Source organism: Euleptes europaea, chromosome 2 (assembly GCF_029931775.1).
Source record: "Euleptes europaea isolate rEulEur1 chromosome 2, rEulEur1.hap1, whole genome shotgun sequence".
Classification (NCBI taxonomy): Eukaryota; Metazoa; Chordata; class Lepidosauria; order Squamata; family Sphaerodactylidae; genus Euleptes; species Euleptes europaea.
This window is the reverse complement of record NC_079313.1, coordinates 81,900,096-81,923,125: the sequence shown is the minus strand read 5'-3', so window position 1 is coordinate 81,923,125 and position 23,030 is coordinate 81,900,096. Positions and strand designations below refer to the sequence as shown.

The 23,030-nt window shown below is 44.6% G+C and overlaps 1 protein-coding gene across 1 annotated transcript in view; it reads left to right on the top strand.

Annotated features, from left to right (window-relative positions):
* Positions 1 to 23,030, top strand: part of LOC130494075 (copine-5) — a 178,718-nt gene that overhangs the window by 37,580 nt on the left and 118,108 nt on the right. The window contains exons 2-3 of the mRNA XM_056867722.1: positions 261 to 301; positions 4,180 to 4,226. Of these exons, the coding sequence (XP_056723700.1) occupies positions 261 to 301; positions 4,180 to 4,226 (88 nt within the window). The remainder of the gene's footprint in view (positions 1 to 260; positions 302 to 4,179; positions 4,227 to 23,030) is intronic.

Sequence of the window (23,030 nt, the reverse complement as noted above, 5' to 3'; positions counted from 1 at the left end):
TGAGGTAGGTGGGGCTGAGAGAGTTCGGAAAGAACTGTGACTAGCCCAAGGTCACCCAGCAGGCTTCATATGGAGAAGTGAGAAAACAAATCTGGTTCACCAGATTAGAGTCTGCCACTCTTAACCACTACGCCACACTGGCACCAGTTCAGATTACCTGCAGAAACAGATGGGGGATGTTTGACCAGTTTGGCTTGTATGTTGCAAATTGATCTGTCTAGGCTGTTCTGTAATCCTTTCTCTTTACGCCTTTATTTCAGGAACCTTTTGGATAAAGACACGTTCTCCAAGTCTGACCCATGTAAGTACACTTTGTGTAGAGCTTCATTGTTTTTCATAATCCGCTTTGGTTCTGGGTTCGTGTTTTTTTGCTCAGAGACATTTAACCGTGTAGAATCCACTTTTAGTTTAGCATTATAACCTTTGGAATGATCCAGCCAAAGTAAGCAGTTCTCAGGCTTTTCTTTTTAGCACAGCACATACTTCCCTTTTCCATTGAAATGAATGGGAATTAAAAGTATATCAAATTTGACTGGATTGTTCCCTCTGTTAATGACTCTAGGATGGAAACAATTACTCCAAAGCAAAGAGCAGTGAATTGTGAAAACTACCTAGACGTTAACATATTTGAACTTGTCTTTGCAGCAGCACTCCACTTGGCATAGCCACTCTCCACCCCTATCCGTATAAAGATAAAATGACAAAGAGTCTTGTGGTTCCTGAAAGACTAAAAATGTATTGTACCTTAGAGCCCATTTCATCAGTTGCATGCAGACTCACACAGCTATCCGTTCAGAACCTATAAACATAGTCAGATCCATCCATGGATCATAGGGTACACAAGAGGATCCTCATTCTTATTGAAGGAAGGTCCAAATCAGCTTGTGCGATTGAGTGTTCATACAGATTGCACCTCTCCCTTGCAGCGAATAGGAAATTGGCTCCAGACCCCATGCAATGCACTGTCACTCCCAACCTTAGCAAAGCAGACCTCTGGGTCAGTGTAAGAGGGTGTACAAATGTGCTTTTGTGTGTCTCAGCCTCATCTTTTGGTTTGATTAATTGTATTCACTTTCTTCCTTCTGTGACTAGTTGGTAAAGAATGCTCCTTCTGTAGCGATCCCAAGGAAAGTAGATCATATGCTTGGACCAAATAGCCTTAGATCATAGATAAAAGGGGGGGGGGGCAACCGGCAGAACCTGAGAAAAAAATTAATGGAACCACATTTGCTCTCTGCTGAATTGCGAGTGTTTTGGCAGCAGCTCTTCTTCATTAACACTTCATTAATCTTCTGTGCATTTCTGCTGTGCTTTAGAAATGGGGAGCATTTGAAAGGGAGCCAAATACGCTAATGGAAGTGTCTTCATTGGCTAATTTAAGCAGCCAGGCTTAAGACCTTGTTTTGATTTTTGTGGCTGCTTTGTTAAGTCAGGAGAGACCTGCCTGCGTTTTGACTTTGTGTTCGCTGTAGTAGGAGGTCAAGTCTGCTAACAGTTGTGCCTCTATAAAACAGTCAGGAAGAGGCAGCATTGGAGGGCAGGGTGGAGGTGGGGGGGTCACTGTTACAGGTGGGCTGTGGTGGCAGGCTCACGCTTGGAACAAAAATAGCACTTTTGAACACAGATACCCCTGCTTCTCATCCCGGGTTGTTCCACTGGAGCCTATTAATAATATGAAAGGTGGGGGAGGAGAGACTGCCAGCCAGAGGGGGAACCATACTGCCTGGACTGGATTTGAATGAGCAGACTGTGGGAATCATAGAATCATAGAGCTGGAAGGGACCACCAGGGTCATCTAGTCCAACCCCCTGCACAATGCAGGAAATTCACAACTACCTCCCCCACACACACCCCAGTGACCCCTACTCCATGCCCAGAAGATGGCCAAGAACCCTCACATGATCTGCCTAAGGTCATAGAATCAGCATTGCTGACAGATGGCCATCTAGCCTCTGCTTAAAAACCTCCAGGGAAGGAGAGCTCACCACCTCCCGAGGAAGCCTGTTCCACTGAGGAACCGCTCTAACTTAAGGCTGAAATCTTATGCACACCTAGTCAGGAGCAAATTCCGTTCAATTCAGTATGATTTACTTCTGAGGCAGCTAGCATAGGCTTTGGCTACACACCCTGTAATCTGGAGGCAGTGGGCTCCAGTGGTGCTGCTTCTGGCCTAGCCTCGACAAAGGTAAGGCACTGAAAGCCCCATTCAGCCTGCAGAGGCATCCTCTGTGGCTCCAGCATAGCATCAGATCCCAAGGATATCCCCCTCCATGCACATACTTGTTAGGTATGATAGCCACTGTCTCCTGTGTGAGCCAAGGCATAGGCACAGGCTATTTATGCCATTCTCACAGTTAAAAATCATCGTCCTGTATCCTACCACTCTGCTCAGCAGAATCTTCTCCCAGCCTAAGAGCCTTCTTCCAACTTCAGTGGCCGTTCAGCTGACAAGGGAAGCCATGTGAATTGGAGGAGGACTTTGGCCTTTGCTCAGAGGAGCAGCAGGATGAGTGCCTATGATTTCAAACTGTGGGAGCCCACCCCCTCAGTCAATGCAGAGAGTCCAAAGGTAGGACACGCCTGTCAGGTGGCTGCGCCCCCCACCTCCGGCAGGGAACTGGTTCCATTTTCAAATTATTTTCTCTGTCAGAACTTTTCTCCTGATGTTCAGCTGTTTACTTTCCCGTAACAGAGTTACAGAGCAGCCACAGGGTCTCGGTCACAGTCCTTGTATGGCTTAGACAAACAGACTTGAGAGCATGAGTTGCTTAAAGGAAGAGTACCTCTGTTGGGTAGCAGGAGCTGAAATACATCTTTGCTTGTGCCCTGAAGTGAAAGGCTGATTGGTATAACATTCTCTTCATGGGGCCTGGAAGCTTCAGTGGGTACGAAGTCCACAACCGAGATTTTGTCTTGAACTAGCCATATGGAACATAGAACACCTGTTCTTCAATACCTCCACTGGTTACCTATTTGCATACGGCCCCTTTTAAGATGCTGGCTGTTATCTTTAATGCTCTTTATGGCCTGGGATCCTCATAACTAATGGAGTGCATCTCCCATTATTCTCATATGTGCCACATACTTATCTTCCTCCTTTTTATACCCTCCCAAAGATTAGACCACTCCTCCTCAGCCCAGGCTTCAGCATTTTTGGTCATTGGCCCAACATTATGGAATGATGTACCTGAAGAGGTGTGAAAGGCACGTCTTCGTTTTTGAAGAGCTTGTAAAGGTGTCTTGTTTCCCCAAGCTTTTTGTGGAGGCTGATGGAGTCATTATATATTTAGTTTGTTTTTACTTTCTGCATCTCCCTATTGGTATTATTGTCTAACTGCAGTGTTTCCATTTTGTTAGCTACCTTGAGCCTCCAGAAAAAGGTGGGGTATAAATGTTTCAATAAATAAATAAATTGCAGCAAAGTCCCTGGCAGTTATTTATGTGGGGGCAAGTCAGTGGGCAGAGGTGGTGACGCTGGACATTCAACATTTTGCTCCATTCATAATATTGCTTCTGTTAAATATTAGTTGCCATCCAAGATCTGGTTGCATGCAGTGAGTGAGTGACCCAGGACCCAGTCATTTACCCCCTAAGCACAAGTTCAAGACAATCTGCCTTTTGAGTGGATTCAGTTATTGGTTTCCATCACATACCATGTTTACTCTTCAATAGCTTATGTTTGCCTTTGGGGCAGTTGGTGTTTTGGGGGCAAAACACCTTCCTGGCCAAACAGGGAGACGTGTCTCAGCGTTATTTTATTTATTTATTTATTTATTTATTTATTTATTTATTTATTTATTTATTTATTTATTAAGACATGCTTTTAGCCCGCCCTCCCCCAGCCAAAGCCGGGCTCAGGGCAGGTTACAACATTTAAAAATCTTACAATATGACTATAAAATATATAAAGCCATTCGTGTAGGTGCAGTAGCAAGCAGTATCAAAGTGGTGAGCAGGAGCTAAGGAGAGAATGGATGATAGATTTTCAGTTTTCAAGGACACTGACCCCATTCCCCCATCTGTGCTGGGGAGGAAGGCTGAAGTGAGCTTGCTTGTTTTCTGTCCCTACAGAAGGCTCTGCTCTGTACGTCATCTATGCAAGACTGTGCAGGGTGACACCACTGAACTGCTCTCACTGTGCCACTGGCTAAACTGACCTGTAATTTTTCTTTTTTGCAGTGTGTGTGTTGTATACTCAGGGCATAGAGAGCAAGCAGTGGAGGGAGGTATGTAACCTGCATTTATTTTACGTTTTGATGGGGAACTGTTGGTTTCAGAAGGGTGGTGGGACTTGGGCTGATCAAACTTCCCAGACTCCATATTCTTTCTCTCATATTCTGTACAACATTTGCAGGTTTCTTCCCTGATCTCAGTTTCCCCACCTTCATAACAAGCATTAAGTTGTATCTTCTGAAATGGAGGCTGGGTGAAACAGTTCAACGGGTATCCGGCTAACATTTGTTTTCACATCTTTTGCTCTGATAATGCCTGTGGAAGTTGTCACCACGGAAGGCACCACGGAATGGGTGCAGGCTTTACAGTGTGCCCCTGTCCTCAAGGCCAAGATTACTGCTAAATTCCTTTGCTCCAACAAAGCCCAATACTGTGGTGGCAGGAAAGAAATTATGTTGGTGTAGCATTACTGTCATGCTAGGGGGAAGTTAATACAAAGAGGGAAAATGGATAGTATTGGGAGCACCTATGCATAGGGTCATGAGGAGTGACTATTAGGGACAAACTAGATGTAGCTTCAAATGGAAGTGCCAATCATGTACAAAAAGGGGTATGGGGTATGGTTTTAACTGCAAAAGGGGGTACATGTGGACCCTCCCTGCTCCTTGGGATTCTTTCTCTGCAGCCCCTCTCTACAAGTACATTGCTTTCAGCCAAGCCCTCCTTCTTCTTTTGTGAATTCCCAGCTGGAAGAAAAGTGGAGATTATGCCAAGGCGGTTACTCCCTGTGCTCAGAGTATGAGCTTTGACAGCTAGTAATGCTAAATCTCAGTACAAAGGTGAGCATTACAGCTCCTAATGCTACTTCAGATTGGATTATATATCTGAGACAGAAAAAGGACCCATTCCCCTCTCCTTTCAGCTTCCCTCCTTCTCCCCTACGCTTACATTGTGGCTGTGGTCCTGATGGCAGCAGCTTTGACCATTTGATGGGAAATCAGGAATAAGGTCTCCCCCACCCTTTCCCTCCCTATTGGTCTCCACCTTCCTTCCTGAGCACTTTGGATGCTGTTTCGGCACCCTGGGAAATGTACTAACCACTCAGGGTGCCTGACAACTGATGACTCTTCTGTGTTTTAATGTTCAGAGCTGCTGCTGTCACCATGTTCCTTTTTGTCTGTGGATGGAATTGTATCCTCAGGAGATATTGGCATAATGTTCTGCCTTCACAAAAGGGGCAGCATAACTTTAACCCCTCGCACTTAACATCAGTGGAGAGCCCAAATGACTAGCCCCCAACTTTTACCTGCTATGCCCTTGTCTTCATCACAAGGAAGGATAGGATCTTGATCCCAATCAATGCACGAGGAACATAAGATTCAGGAAGAGTGCACAGATCTCATATATCAAGAAGTGTAATGTGAGTCTTCATCATGGCGCTCTCATGTCTTCGCTGTTTATACAAAGCTCCCCACCACCAACACCTCCTCTTGTGAGAGTTCTGACCATCCAACAGCCAGGAAAAAGAAACCAAGGGGGAATGAATATGATTTGTCTCCTCAGCACTCTCGCAGGTCTTTGGACACCAATGCCCCCAAGGAATTTCAGCTCCAGTGCTGCAGCTGAGGCTGCAAAGACAAAGCACCCCACAAAGGTAAGCTAATCATGGGGGATGGGAGTCCCTACTTCAGAGCAGGATCCCTGCACAAGAAAAGCAGTGGGCGTGCAGAGCATGCAAACCCCATGGCTGTGGTGTACTGGATTAACAACCTTTCTGTGTTCAACAGGTTGGGGCTGAGCTTTCCACATAAAAGACAGCAAAAAAGTGCACACTGTGCTGGGAAGAGCGAGCCCTCAGTTGACCGCAGACCCCCCAAGTGCAGGTAAGCTCTCACCATGCACTAGGGACAGCCATGTAGAGCCTAGCTGCCCTTTGTCAGAGAGCACCGCACAGGATGCCACCCCACCTATAGAGACTCCTGGCCCTCTACTGCTTACAGGATCAGAGCCTGGACATATGCAGCAGAATGAACAGCACCCTGGAGAAAGCATTCCAGTGTGACATCCTATGACTAGAGGAGCTGTAACTTTTGCAGTGACTACACAGTGTTCACCAGCAGGCTTCAACTGTAGACATCAGGGGGCTTACCAGTGGGACAGTGGGGCTGGGGCATGGCGAGCCCCTGGATTCGGCCCTGTGAACCCCGATGAGACCCTTATAACCTGAACTATCTGTTGAAGCTTTTACCCATTTTTCACTACTTATCATCCTATTTCTCTCATTTCTCCACAGGTAACTAGGTAAATCTCCCAACACTCCCAGAGGCAGCTGTGCTCTCAAATGCCATGCAGGCCAGAAGCAAAACCTATGGTAGCAGTGACAATTAAAAAGCAAGCTGTAGTCCTTGCAGGGCTCCTGTGCATGACAGACAATAGTGTGACAGGTGCATCAGTTTGGTGATACAGCAGTGGGGAAAGCTACACTTCTGGCTGTTATGCAGCCTTCTGAGGCGCAAAAGCACTGTAAATGTATTCTTCTCTGGTGTTTTCAAAGCTCACACTGCCACTGAAGTTGCTCAATAAAATTTGTGACTATTGCAGCATGGGATCTCTGACTCTTTTCTTACCACTCACCTGAAATGTCTTCACAGTGGAGGAAGATCACAGTGGGAGGAGGCACAGAGTGCCATGCCCCCATCAGACCAGGGCTGAGGGTCTCTATCGTGCCACAGGAACAAGGAGAAGGCCTAGAAGCACAATGGTCTCCTGACCCACACACACACAGGTTACTGCAAATTGGATAAGCTCGGGGGCCTGGCTGCGTTATGGGGGGGATTGATCATAGGGTCAACTGGGAAAAAGTGACAGATGCTGGCAATCGGCTAAAAGACCACTGAGGAGACATGGCTGCATGGGATGATGGGGCTGGGCAAAATGAAAGGCATGAAGTCAGACAACAGGGCTATTGATCCATGTGCCAGCCACCCTGCCTATCTAGAGCACTACCTTGTCTCAGGTGTATGTGGCAGTTCCCAGCTCTGTCTGCTGACAACCTACATCTAGGGATTGAACCTAGGACTTCTGAGCTGCTTTTCTCCTATACTGTACCTCCATGCCACGAACAGCTTCAACTGCCCATTTTCACACCTTAAACTTCTGTTGAAAGGACAGTTCGTTTTTCTCCAAAGCTGTTGGCTACTCTGTCAGGAGATGGAGTTGTGTTGTAGATTTGTGGTTGTTTGGTTTGTCTAAATATATTTTTTTGTTTCTTTGTAAGCTGCTTTATGTCTCCAGTAGGGACAAAAGTGGGATAGAAACCAAATATATACCTAACCAGTGGGCTGTGGAATTGGCTGGCTGCTGTGAATGGAACCACGCCCTTTTCTTCACTATATCAAGAAGAATTGGTTTTTATATCCCGATTTTCTCTGCCTTTAAGGAGTCTCAAACTGGCTTACAATTTCCTCCCCTTCCTTTCCCCCCAACAGACACCTTGTGAGGTAGGTGAGGCTGAGAGAGTTCAGAGAGAACTGTGACTAGCCCAAGGTCACCCAGCAGGCTTCATGTGTAGGAGTGGGGAAACCAACCCGGTTCACCAAATTAGAGCCCGCTGCTCATGTGGAGGAGTGGGAAATCAAACCCCGTTCTCCAGATTAGAGCCCACCGCTTTTAACCACTACACCACTCTGGCCATGGTTCTACCCTTATCAAAGGGATCATTCGTAGCTGTGCTGGTTATATTTTGGCTGAAACTAGGGTTGCCAACAACCTAGGGCGAGGGAATGTTCTGCCCTTTAATAGAGTCTTTAATGTGTGGAAATGGGCAGTTGACGTTTTTCATGGCATGGAGGTTAGTAACAGCACTGGGTGAATAACATCCCATTCAGCCTCTGTTAGAGTGACAGGAGGCACCTTCTCCAGGCTGTTATCAATCCTAGCTGAAACATCACCTTATCTGAGTTCTGGAGCTCATGAATGCAAGTATCAGTTGCTCTCCTCTGATCTAGTGAGCCAGGGTGGCTCCTGACAGTGGAGGTGCTGAGGGCTGTCTCTGGTAGCCTGCTTTCTGTGTGTGGAGAGGCAGAATGACATCAACATGGCATGGCAGCCATTGCTGCGTATTGATTGGTTCCGTCCCCGAGTAATCTTCTTGGCATGTTGTGGATGAGCAATGACGTGATTGCCTCTTGCTGACATTGTTTCTAAGAGTGCACACAAGAGCCACTGAGCCCTATGCAACACTGAACCCCTTCTGCATGTGCAGCTGTGTCCTTGGCAAGGGGGCACACACATACATGCCCACATCATGCCCTCCTTCTGTACGATTCTAGCAAAGAACTAATTAATTCTAATTTAAGCCATTTATATCCCCTCCAGTTATCTTGTATTATCACAGCTGTTTCACTACAGAGAAAATTGCAATAATTTACACATGGTTACATTTAATTTCATTTTCACATTGTGATGAAGGCAGATGATTTACACATATATTTATAGTTGTCATATAAGGTACACTTTATATAACTATGTGATTGAATAGTTTACTTTGGAATTAACTTTTATTTTTGGTTTGCGATCTTACTTATTTTAAAGGACGCTATAAAAGACCCAGTGTGATGTAGTAATTAAGAGTGGCAGACTCTAACCTGGAGAACTGGGCTTGGTTCCCCACTCCTCCACATGAAGCCTGCTGCGTGACTTTTGGCCAGTCACAGTTCTCTCTGAACTCTCTCAGCCCCACCTACCTCACAAGGTGTTTGTTGTGGGGAGGGGAAGGGATGGAGATTGTAAGCTGCTTTGAGACTCCTTAAGGTAGAGAAGCCCCGTGGCGCAGAGTGGTAAGCTGCAGTACTGCAGTCAAAAGCTCTGCTCACGACCTGAGTTCGATCCCGATAGAAGTCGGTTTCAGGTAGCTGGCTCAGGGTTGACTCAGCCTTCCATCCTTCTGAGGTCGGTGAAATGAGTACCCAGCTTGCTGGGGGTAAAGGGAAGATGACTAGGGAAGGCACTGGCAAACCACCCTGCAAACAAAGTCTGCCTAGGAAACATCGGGATGTGACGTCGCCCCATGGGTCAGGAATGACCCGGTGCTTGCACAGGGGACCTTTATCTTTAAGGTAGAGAAAAGCAGGGTATAAAAACCCACTCTTCTTCTTCTTCTAAAAGAATTTCTATTATTTAATAAGGACCTGTGTAGAAGCTCAGTGAAGAAAAGTAGCAGTAGCATGGATTGCAGAGATGTTCAGCTGGCCTTCGGGAGGAGCCTCAGCCCAGCAGTGGAACATTTATGGGCAAAGCCATTGTTCAGTGGTAGGAAGCAAAATCCCTGGCATATTAAGAACATAAGAAAAGCCATGCTGGATCAGACCAAGGCCCATCAAGTCCAGCAGTCTGTCCACACAGTGGCCACCTGGATGCTTCTAGGAAGCCCACAAGCAAAATAGGTATGCACCATGACTAGTATCCACTTTGACAAGTAGCCATGGATAGCCCTATCCTCCATGAATATGTCCGCTTCCCTCTTAAAGCCTTCCAAGTTGGCAGCCATCACCATTTCATGGATCAGAGAGTTCCACAATTTAACTATGTGTTGTGTTAAAAAATACTTCAGTTGAAGCACCTACGTTAGAAGACATCTGCCAGGAGTAGCTGACCTATGAGAGGCTTTGCAGGACCTATGACATTCTGGTGCCTCTTCTGGGGTCCAAATCTCAAAAAGCTCACTTCATAAAAGCAAGTTGTGGCAGCAGAAGACAATTCCTGCATAGCCAGTGTTAAAAGTCAATTGCTGGAGACCAAGGGTGGCCTGCTGGGTTTAATGCCAATTTGCAGAAGTAATTTCATGGAAAACAAGCAACTATTGGTGGGAGTGGATTCCAGCAACCGGTACTGGCAGCTAAATGCTATTTAATGTACACCCAGCAGCACACAAATGGGAAAAGTATGCTGAAATGTTTTCAGCGAATAAACATGCATGAATATGTGTACTCATAAAATACATTCTGGGCTATATAGCTGAGGCTATAAATACTCCTACCATAAGCTTCTTTGATCTTTGACATAGATGCCTTCAGGCAAAAAACTTCAACAAATTCAACACATATGGTTGTGCACAGAATAGGATCCCTGATATCAAAAGTTGTCAAATCCTTAGATACACAGCAGTGAGCGCAATTCTCTCAGGCTGTGTTAGGAATGCAGACAAGAACCCTCATTTGTTTCAAACACAGCAGCACCTAGTTCTCTTGTCGAGCACACTCATCATGTGTGAGGTATTTTGTTGCTGTCGGGAGAAGCCAGGTGGTTGCTTCTCTGTGACAATTAACTTCTCACCACTTGGTAGATTCTTGCTTGTTTGGCGGTCAGATGGCCCCAGTGCAGGGCAGATTCACATCTGAGCTGACTAAGCCAATGTAGGCAGGGAGGCTTTTTGTAGAGATCATGAGAGAGCTGCCACATAGGTTGTTTATTATTGATCCCTTGATCTTTCTCAAAAGGGTTTGTGACACCGCTGGGCATTTAGGGTCCAAGGTAAGACAAATCTGCTTTTCCATCCATGCACCTTAAGGAAGCTGGGCACATCACATCCAACTTCTTCTGTGAACATGGCCTGCCAAAGAGATGCTCGGTGCGGTAAACTGTCAGAGCAACGGTCACCTATTGTGGGGAGAGGGGGTTGGAGGTGCCCAGCTCAATGTTGCCCTCACCTCATTAGCCCCAACATGTAACCAAAGCTTCTAAAGCTGACGTAGTTGATGATCTTTTTTCAGAGAGACAAAGAGGGATCATGAACTACTATGGACTGGATTCAAGAAACACCAAAACACATTTTCTAAAACTCCATCAGTTTGTCACAATCACGAAAGATAATTTTTCTCCTCAGAGCAACAAAGCATCTGAGCATTTTTTAGCAGAAACATAGCCCTTCCACTATTTATTTTTTATTTTATTTTATTCGATTTATACCCTGCCTTTCCCCAGTCAAACTGGGCTCAGAGCAGCTTCCAACAACAGTACATTATAAAAATATACAATGTAAGTTAAAAACAGCCCTGACCTGGATGGCCCAGGCTAGCCTGATTTTGTCACATCTCAGAAGCTAAACAGCATCGGCCCTGGTTATACTTGGATGGGAGACCACCAAGAAATACCAGGGTTGCTGTGCAGAGGAAGGCACTGGCAAACCATCTTTGTTAGCCTCTTGCCATGAAACCCCCCCAAAAAGGGTCGCCATAAGTCGGCTGTGACTTGAAGGCACTTAGCACACACACACACACACACACACACACACAAGTTAAAAACATACAATTAAAACTATAAATCCCAATTTGCTTAAAAGATGGCATTTTAATTACAACCTACTATATATATATATATATATATATATATATATATATATATATATATATATATATATATATATATATATATATATATATATATACACACTAACTGTTCTCAACAGTGAATTGACTCATGATGGTGTTACACAGTGACCAACAATGACCCCAGATTCACAGTCCCTCCAGAGAGTTGAGGTTAGCATGCAGTAACTTCTGCAAGCATGCTGTTTTTACAAATGTAATAACAATGGCTTCCATGTGGATTTTTTTCTCTACCTTTGCTACCAAACGTGAGTACTGTTTTTTGGAGCATCCACATGATATCATCCTCTAATGGTCCACTTTCCAGGTTTTCCCCACTACACCCTTTTTCAAAGCTTGCTTTACTATGATTTTTTTTAAAAGAACTCAGGCCAAGGACATCAGCACACTGTCTGGATGGGAAAACCCTCATTTTCAAAGGTCCCACCCACACTGTCTTCCATCAGCCCCTCACAGCCAGCATTTTCTCTGCTGCAGCATTGGGGGGCCCCTTTTGAGGGCCATTTAAAGATATTGGTAATTGTTATAGCACAATAGCAATTGCCAGTTTTTTAAAGAAAGGCCCTCAAAAGGCCCTCTGCTGGCCCCAAGGAAAACTATAAGTAAAATGGTGGCTGGTGGAGGAAAGTGTGAAGAAAACTCCTGTGTATATGCTCCATTGCCCATGTGAATGCTTCTGCAGCATCAGTGAATGCCAAATGGAGATTCCTGGGGGTGAGGATGCAGCCAATGTTAACTTTTGAATATGCATGATGCAGATGAGGGTGACACTGGCGGATTTTTTTAAACATAGGGATTTTTTAAAAAGTTTTATTCGATCTTGTGAAAGCAGCCTAAAATCCAAACTATTAGAAATCATAGAATCATAGAGTTGGAAGGGGCCATACGGGTCATCTAGTCCAACCCCTCGCTCAATGTAGGATCAGCCTAGAGCAGTGGTTCCCGACCTTTTTTTGACCTGGGACCACTAGGACTTTTTTGTTCGGTGCAGGGACCCCAAGGTTCAAAATAAAAACTCTGAGAATTTGAAAATAAACTTTAATCATAACTGTTAGTTAAACATTAAACTTAGAATAATATTTGAATATATATATTTTATAATAGAGAACTTTTAATTGAAAATATTAATTTATTATGGGTTTATAACTTTGTTTCGCGGACCTTAATTTAGTTCTCGGGGACCCCTGGGGGTCCATGGACCCCCGGTTGGGAACCAGTGGCCTAGAGCATCCCTGACAAGTGTTTGTCCAGCCACTACTTAAAGATTGCCAGTGGGGGGAGCTCACCACCTCCCTAGGTAGCTGATTCTACTGTGGAACAACTCTTACAGTGAAAACCTTTTCCCTAATATCCAGCCGGTACCTCTCCGCCTGCAATTTAAACCCATTATTGCGAGTCCTATCCTCTGCTGCCAACGGGAACAGCTCCCTGCCCTGTCCTGAAGTGACAGCCCTTCAAATACTTATAGCAATCATGTCCCCCCTCAACCTCTTCTTCTCCAGACTAAACATTCCCAACTCCCTCAGCCTTTCCTCGTAGGGCTTGGTCTCCAGGCCCCTGATCATCCTCATCGCTCTCCTCTGCACCCACTCCATTCTGCTTACATCCTTTTTGAAGTGAGGCCTCCAGAACTGCACACAATACTCCAGGTGTGGCCTGACCAATGCTGTGTACCGCAGAACTATGACATTTTGCAATTTGGATGTTATGCCTCTGTTGATGCACCCCAAGATCACATTAGCTTTTTTTGTCACTGCGTCACACTCGCTGCTCATATTTAACTTACAGTCCACCTGTACCCCAAGACCTTGTTCACACACACTGCTACCCAGAAGTGTATCCCCCATCCAGTATGCATGTCCCTCATTTTTGTTACCCAGATGTAGAACTTGGCACTTATCCTTGTTGAATTGCATCTTGTTCATATCCACCCACTTTTCCAGGATGTTCAGATCTCATTGAATTCTAACTCTGTCTTCTGGTGTGCTTGCTCCTCCTCCTAATTTGGTGTCATCTGCAAATTTAATGAGTAGTCCCTCCACACCCTCATCCAGATCATTTATAAAAATACTGAAAAGTACCGGGCCCAGAACCGAACCCTGTGGCACCCCACTGGACTCCTCCTTCCATTCAGATGAAATGCCATTGACAATTACTCTTTGAGTGCGGTTCTCCAGTCAGTTCCCTATCCACCTAACTGACCTAAGGTCCAGTCCACAGTCCACTGGTCCGATTTGTCTCCCAGGTCATCCACTTGATGCAGACCTTGATGCTGCAGGCTGGCTGGCTGGCTGGTGACCTGGCTGGTTGGCACCCCTCCACCTCTGGTGCCCTAGGCAAATCACCTAGGTGTGCCTGGTAGACAGGCCAGCCCTGGCCAAATGTAATATTTGCGGGTGGCCTGGAAGTATCTTGGGGTACATTCTGAATTCTCAATTTTCAGAGAAAGAGAGAAGTGTACAAATAATCCCATTTTGGGGATAAAAACTAGAGTGATGCCCAATATCTGGATATTAGCTCATCATGAAAGACCCTATCAGGGAGCTCTGAGCTTATGTATGTATGTGTGTGTGTGAGTAATTTTACTATTACTGTCATGATGCTTTAAGTATTTGTATTGTTTCCTGAAGTTGGTGTTACATCTTGAAAGATAAGATCAAACTGCTGCCATCTAATGGCATACTTTAAAAAGAAACGTTTTACAGTGCTTCAATTAATGATAAGAGGTCTTATTTCTTAAAGTTGTCTTTCAGAATCTTGGGCAGTGCTGCCTATGATGCTGCTCTAGCCAATTGTATCAATTATTTGGATGTATAGCAACAGGGCATAACTAAAAATGGCTGTGTTTTACTGCCTTTTGGAATGGTACTCGCTCTGTGAAGTTCAACCATTGTGGGTAGGGTTGCCAGCTCCAAGTTGGGAAATACTGTGAACTTTTGGGGGTGGAGCATGAGGAGGGCAGGGTTTGGGGAGGGGAGGGACTTCAATTTGGGTAAAATGCCATGGAGTCCACCTTCCAAAGTGGCCGTTTCCCCAGATGAATTGATCTCTGTCGCCTGGATCCATTGTAATAACAAGAGATCTCCAGCCACCACCTGGAGGTTGGCAACCTGAACTGTAAGGCATGTGACCTGTGAGTCAACGTGGCAACCTGCAGGGCATCCTGTGGGTCTTTACGCTGAATTTCGTTGAACCGTACGCTTGCCAAACATGGCAAACATCATTCAAGGTGGCTATGTGGGTTATTATTATTTTTCTAGGGCCAAGGCAGGCCCACCAGTCAGAAACAAAGTTGAAGAGATATCTGTCTTTTAATTCTAATGGAATCCCTTATGGTTTTCATTTCATTTGTTTTATTTGCAATATTTATAAGCTCATCTTTCTCCTGAACGGTTTTCCCTAGCATGGGAGATGGAAGGGACTTCTCTGGCTGTTTCTCTCTGGACTGAGCCACACGAGCCCGCTACTGAAAAAGAGTGCTAACCTTGCAATACACTCTCACAAGGCCTGCTGTTAGCATGTGCTGAGCTCAAAGCAGATAGACTTTTAGGCTGCTGCCACAGCTGGGATTAATGGGCTGAGGATGGTGGTTATGCTAAAAGCCTGAGGTCAGCTTTGTAACAATTACATGTCCTCCAACAGCATGAGTGTTTTGTAAGTCTGTAAAGAATCAGCATGGGTGTTTTGTAAGTCTATAAAGAATGGGATGAGTGTTACATCCCCGCAGCCATAGGGTTTACTGTTGATTTCACGGAAACAATTGATTGTTCTCTTGCTTTCCTGGTACCACCCATTTCTTTGGCTGGAAGTTCACTTAGCCCTGGCTTGGAAGCTGTATCACAATTAGCAAAGTAATAGAGCAGATTTGGCCTTTGGCCTACTGGCCCACAGACCAAAGGGTCTAGTTCCTGCTGTTACGTAGGTTTTCTATTAACTTCTGTTTCATTCATTCTTCATTACTCCTTCTTACAGCACTTTTAGTTAAAAGAGGAAGGATCGTTCAAATGTCTAAAGAGACTGGAAGCTGTATTTTTTTGTGCGTGCTATCAGAGTGAATATCTCATTTTGATAACACTGCAGATCTGGGCCAAATATTTCACTGCTGAATAGTCAATGTTTTTCTTTTTAACGAACATTCAGGGAATTCTCAGATTTCCATGTAATACCTCAACTCCAATTATAGGAGCAGGTACTGTTTCTTGCTATGCTGAGTAACACTAGTGGATATGGGGCCAATAGAAAGCTGGGCCCAAATTTTGCCCCAGTAGACCACACTGATCCAGTGAGAAAACACAGAGTCAGTAGTTTAAGTAGAGTTGCCAACCTCCTGGTAGTGGCTGGAGATCTCCTGGGATTACAACTGATCTTCAGGCAACAGAGATCAGTTCATCTGGAGAAAATGGCTGCTTTGGAAGGTGGACTCGATGACATTTTACTCCATTGAAGTCCCTCCCCAAACCCCACCCTCCTCATGCTCCACAGCCAAAATCTCCAGGTATTTCCCAGCTTGGAGCTGGCAACCCTAGACTGATATCACATGCTGTAGAACCATGAAAGAGGTTAATACCAAGTCAGTTTCCCCACCTGAAATGAATTAAACTGTTCGTTTAATACTGGACAATACTGGACAAGTGTTGTCCATGATTAACAGCAATATAAATGCTCAAAGAAAATGAGAGGAACATAAAATCATAAAAAGATACAAGAACAGTGAAGAAACCATTAAGAACAAATAGCAAACAGTTACAATATTTACTTAATCACTTATTAATAAGGTTGCCAACCTCCAGGTGTGGCCTGGAGACACCCCCCCCCCAATACAACTATCTCCACACTACAGAGATCCGTTCCCCTGGAGGAGATGGCTCTGTTGGAAGGTAGACATTATACCCTGCCCTCCCTACGATCAATCCCCAAATCTCCAGGAATGTCCAAACCTAGAGATGCCAACCCTGCTCATTAAAAGTTAAACTAAGCTGAGTTCTCTAACTTACCCTGTGTTTCAAGCAACCCATAGCTACTTGTCCAATGGCTTTGGATTGAAATATGGAGAGAAAGCATAAAAAGGAAAAGGAAAAAAAAACACTATTAAAGAAGGACCAGGGTTGAAAAGAGGGAAAATGGCTACATTACTGATGGAAGAGCCAGGAAGGGCAATTTCACTCCTCCCCCCACCCACTGCAGCCTCCTGACTTATGTGGCTATTCTTCTATGAAGGTCCTCAGATCCTGAGAATCAGTTTTCCTGGGGTTGGACTGCTGCAGGGGAGGAGAATGAGTGAAAGATTTGTGACCACCAGCACCTTCCGTTGATGGATAGTGGGATCCAACCCACAGTCCATGCATTTCAAGGCCTGCTTTGTCCAAATGCTCTTCTTGGCCAAAGCAAGCTTCCTTTTTTTCTGGTCTCTCCCCCCCCACCCCACAGACTACCCTGGCACTCTGTCTGTGCATTTGTTGGCTTACTTCATTGCTTATCTAAAATGTATCAAAATACTTGATAACTTTCATGATAGTTTTACATTTGACATAATTGATCGGAATAAAGTAGTATGTGGTTCTAGATCCTGGATCTTAATATTCAGGATTCTGCACCAAGAGAGAGAGAGAGAGAGAGAGAGAGAGAGAGAGAGAGAGAGAGAGAGAGAGAGAGAGAGAGAGAGAGAGAGAGAGAGAGAGAGAGAGAGAGAGAGAGAGAAACCAACCTCAAATTCTGCACAAAAAAGTCAAATTTCTGTAGCCTGAATATATTATACAGATCCAGTACATCTTCATATACCTGCCAGTGCCTTTCCTAGACTGTTCCAGACAGTGAAGACTTTCATGCCTCATTACAGAGTTTCCCTGTACACACACACAAAAAAAACCCCAGCATGCTGGGAAGAATGAGGCTAAACCCCTTCTTGAATGAACTAGTTTTAGTGAGAGATATACACCCATCTGTTACATTTTTACCCTACCCTCTTAGCACTTCAAGGGCCAGATGATGTGATAGTGGGATCCAACCCACAGTCCATGCATTTCAAGGCCTGCTTTGTCCAAATGCTCTTCTTGGCCAAAGCAAGCTTCCTTTTTTTCTGGTCTCTCCCCCCCCACCCCACAGACTACCCTGGCACTCTGTCTGTGCATTTGTTGGCTTACTTCATTGCTTATCTAAAATGTATCAAAATACTTGATAACTTTCATGATAGTTTTACATTTGACATAATTGATCGGAATAAAGTAGTATGTGGTTCTAGATCCTGGATCTTAATATTCAGGATTCTGCACCAAGAGAGAGAGAGAGAGAGAGAGAGAGAGAGAGAGAGAGAGAGAGAGAGAGAGAGAGAGAGAGAGAGAGAGAGAGAGAGAGAGAGAGAGAGACCAACCTCAAATTCTGCACAAAAAAGTCAAATTTCTGTAGCCTGAATATATTATACAGATCCAGTACATCTTCATATACCTGCCAGTGCCTTTCCTAGACTGTTCCAGACAGTGAAGACTTTCATGCCTCATTACAGAGTTTCCCTGTACACACACACAAAAAAAACCCCAGCATGCTGGGAAGAATGAGGCTAAACCCCTTCTTGAATGAACTAGTTTTAGTGAGAGATATACACCCATCTGTTACATTTTTACCCTACCCTCTTAGCACTTCAAGGGCCAGATGATGTGAGATAGGCTAGGCTGAGAGAGAGAGTAGCTGGCCCAAGCTTACCCGGTATTTGAATCCCGATCTTCCCAGTCCAACTATAACACTCGGCCTAACTACTCTATCCTACTGGTTCATGTGCAGCCTCAAATGGTACTGTGCAGGAAAAGCTTTATCCCTTGATTTTGCTTGTTATGGGGCAAAGAGATCTATGTGACCTCCGGTCACAGAGCTTGACCTTTGAAAATCCCATTCATGTGAATAAAAACACCCCAGGCTTCTGAGATTTCGCTAGGCATTGCCAGCACACTGGCAAGCCTGTCTGCACTGTCTGAATGGCTTCATGAAACCAGGACGCTGAATTTTGCACCACACCAAGTTCCCTGCCCTGCAGTCTCAGAGCTGCAGTGTATGCTAAGCACAGGGACTGTCTACGGTGGCAGGCAGGAAAATGCAAAGAACATTTCTGGATTTCTGAGCTGGTGTTTTGTCAGTTTAGCTGGCGCATCTCAGTTCAGAGAACTGGTATTTGCCCAAGTAACAATGACATGGGAGCCAGCATGGTGTGGAGGAGGAAGAGGAGCAGAAGAAGAAGAGGGGGAGGAGGAGAAGAAGAAGAAGAAGAGGAGGAGTTGGTTTTTATATGCCAACTTACTCTACCACTTAATGGAGAATCAAACCGGCTTACAATCACCTTCTCTTCCCCTCCCCACAACAGATACCCTGTGAGGTAGGTGGGGCTGAGAGAGCTCTAAGAGAGCTGTGACTAGCCCAAGGTCACCCAACTGGCTTCATGTGTAGGAGTGGGGAGGCCAACCCGGTTCACCAGATTAGTGTCCGCAGCTTACCGGTATGTGGAGGAGTGGGGAATCAAACCCGGTTGTCCAGATTAAAGTCTACCGCTCCAAACCACTGCTCTTAACAACTATACCATGCTGTAGGTAGACTCTAATCTGGAGAACCAGGCTTAATTCCCCCCTCCTCCACATGAAGCCTGCTGGGTGACCTCGGGCCAGTCATAGTTCTCCCAGAACTCTCTCAGTCCACGTGGAGGCGGGCAATGGCAAACCACCTCTTGCCTTGAAAATCCTACAGGGTCACCATAAGTCAGCTGTGACTTGACGGCATGCGCACACACACATACACACAATTGCATGGCAGATGAGGATTTAATTCTTCCACCCCATCCACATCCCCTTCCTTATCCTAACCTTTTGGCCCTTCAGAGGGCAAATAGCACATCTGTGTGTTTGTGTTTGTGTGTGTTTGAGATTGGGAAAACAGTTCAGGGCAAAAGACTTAAATCCCCCTTTCTCTCCAATCTGTGGTTCAGATCTAAATCAGCGACCTCTACAACTGCTGCATACTACTAAAAATACATGGGAAATCTTTTCACAGATCTCGCAGTGCCTCATTTGGCCCAGCCTCTAATTATGCTACCATCCCTTACTCAAGTACAGAACAAGACCAGTTTCTCACTCCATCCTCCACAGCAGCTTATGATGGTTATGATCTTGTGCTCACGGCAGGGGGGGTATTAGACTTCCTGTTGCTTCCTTTGAAGAATTAGGAATGAGGAAAAGCTGGGGAAAGTGAGTTCTTAAGGGATCAGAAGTTTGGATGGCAGGGGAAAAATGAGGCCAAAGAGAATCTTGAAAGTTATCTTCAGATATGGAACTGTTCTTCAGGGAACAATATCTGTGATGTGTGGTAATATAAATAACCACTTCATTTTGGTAATCAATGTCTACTGCACAATAACAGTGGAAGCTGTAAACCATTCTGATGCAGTAGATGAATTGCTAGGTGGGGGGGCAGCATTTAATAATTAAAGTTAATTTTGGATTTGAAATAGTTTCAAACTAATAGGACTCTGAACCCTTATGGAATGCTCAACTCGACTGCTCAGGCAAAGTAAACAAGATTACAACTTGATCCATAGAGACAGTGTATGTTTTATGACTCAAGAGGTATGGATGACTCTAAGAGAACTAACAGGGACAAGAGGAACTTGCTAGGAGTTTTTCAACTAATTTCATACTCTGATTCATCTCCTGTCAATAAATAAGGTTCACTGATTATCCCAAGACTTAGCTTTGTAAATAAATATAGTGCCTTTATCTTTTCTAAATCATATTTTTGAATTTGTCTGAGCAACCATGAGTACAGGAAACTTAAAAAAAATTCTGAATAAAATCTGAGAACTTCCCAGATTACAGATTTTTCACTGGACTTGATTATACAAAATTCTGTGTAATGTTGTCATTTTATTGAAGCTGCAAGTAGATAAGCACTACAGAGGAATGGCCTGTCCAAAGGATTGCATGTGCCCCACCAGTCTTGTTCATCTCATGCCGAACACTTTGCTCTTGCTATGAGATGAAGCTTTTAAGAGCAAGCTGCAACACCAAGGTAGAAAAGGCCTGAGAGACAGTTTATGCAAGAGCACGGTCTCATAGATTCTGGCTCTCTAGAAGGAAAAAGGACCCCAAGAGGTATGCTCTGTGGAGAACAATTGCATGCAGAACAAGTGTATGCTTCTCCTGACCTGGATAGCCCCAAGCTGGCCTGATCTCATCAGATCTCAGAAGCTAAGCAGGGTTGGCCCTGGTTAGAATTTGGATGGGAGACCTCCAAGAAATACCAGGGTAGTGACGCGGAGGCAAGTAATGGCAAACCACCTCTGAAGGTCTCTTGCCTTGAAAACCCTATGAGGCTGCCATAAGTCAGCTGTGACTTGACGGCACGCATACACGCACACCCCCAAATGTCACGGGCGCTAAGAAGCCCTGGCAATTGACATGGAGATGTAAAGCTTCTGCCAGCCGCACTTTCAGAGGTCTGACATATGATCATGAAGAATGAAGGGAAAACACCAAACTTAGATGAATAGGTTGTCAGCCCACTTGCTCCAGTTAGTCACTGAATGGACTTGGAAGTGGGCTCTCAAAGGCAGCTGGGAGTGAGGCATTATGGATTTGCTACATGATCCCAACCATGGAGATATTTGAGGTAGCATTACAGAGAGGAATTAACCTTCAGGCAAGCCTTCAGTAAATTATAACTAGGTCAAAAGACTGATGTAAAATTTGGACACTACTTACTAGTACCTCTAGTAAGATAGGAGGTATACCCTTGCCCTACACCTTATTTAAGGAAGACAATACACCTCAAAGTATCTGCAGTCCTGTACTACCATGATCACTTCTTTAATTTCTGTCATTGAGACATCTCAGCTGGAGGGGGCTGTTGATCTCGGTGGGGCACTGAATGCCTCCTTCATAGGAATTCATTGATGAGCCAATTGTTTTTTGGCCTAGATCTGTGGCCTTCACCATGACTTGCTCTTTATCTACCCTGACACACCATGCCAGAGTGGTAGAATGGCTTTGCCCAAGATCGTACAGCCCATCATTGCTTGGCAGTTGAGCTTCGATCCAGTTAGGCTGAACTAACTGAATTTCAGCAACCTTATTTTCAGCAACATCACTGCTGCTCAGTAAAAATACTACTGCACAATGAGTCAAAAAGAGAGTCAAGAATAGACAAACACAGTCACCAAGGTGCCTGCCCAACAGTGCAGAGCTTATACTAAGGAATTTATATCTTCAAAATACCTTGAAGTCTGTACTTTCCCTGAAAGAGCAGATGCTCAGCCAGTGACAAGATGATGCTTTGGGGGAATTGCCAGAACCTTTCCATATTATTATTGTAAGCGCTAGACAAGAACTATCCGTGTTTTCCTGTTTAACATAACAGATGCATACCGAGAGTGACTCAATTAATGAAGTTCAGTTCCCGGCAAGCACACACCCGCTATATGGAAATAAGTTTTAATTATATATTGTGTTTAGCTCCTTCTTTAATCAACAAAGTGTAAATATTTGGAATAAACGAACCTAGATTCATTGACATGAAGCACAGGGTGGAGGAGAATCACAGCTTTTGATTCTATCTAGTTTCAGAGCTGTAGTCAATAACTTTGCTATCAATACAAACTTGATTAAGGTTCAGAGGAAGAACTTTCCATCATGCAAATGAAATAGATTGTTTTAAAATTCTTTTGATGAAACAAAATGTCTCTTGCCAGATTTAGAGATCTATATGCCTGCTGACAGTGCTTAGGTCATTGCCTTTTTAACTTTGCATGGAGAAGACATCAGCCAGGTCGCTCAGTTTTCTGTTGTGTGCAGTGGCGAAATGAGAACTTGGTAAGTGCAGTGGCTAACACCAGTAAAGACAATTGTCCTTAGAAGCATGAACAGCGTTCTCCTCATGAAATGGATCTTTTCTGCTTCCCCCTTCCTTCTGCAGCCCCCTGTGCCTACTGCACAGTTGCTGGGGGTGATCAGGGACCCTCGGAGATCTCATGGGTCATTGTGTGGGAGTCTGCAGAGGACATGCAGAAATCACCCCTTCCCCCAAGCAGAGGTTCATGCAGATACTCATTGGGATCTGCCACTGTTATTATTTTATTCTGTCTCTAGAAGTTTTCCACTGCTTGGTTTGGTGGCTTTCTGCTCTTTCAGTTGATGCTAATTTTGGGTGTATGGGTTTTTATATCAGTTGTAACATGGGATGTTTAAACTGTTTTGAGTGATAGCTCCTTGTACCACTTTTGAAAAAAAGTAGCTGAAAAGCTATCTAAAAACTCTGCAAATAAATAAAGGCAGGTTACAACTGTGTGTTTCAAAATCCTTAGTTGAAATATCACACCAGCCACAGATTTCTCCTCCCCCTCTCAATCTGCGAATATGGAAATAATAATACTGCTGTACCTTACAGTGCAGTGTTAAGGATTACTGAAGGAAAATATGAGAAACTATTTGTTTAAGCTATCAT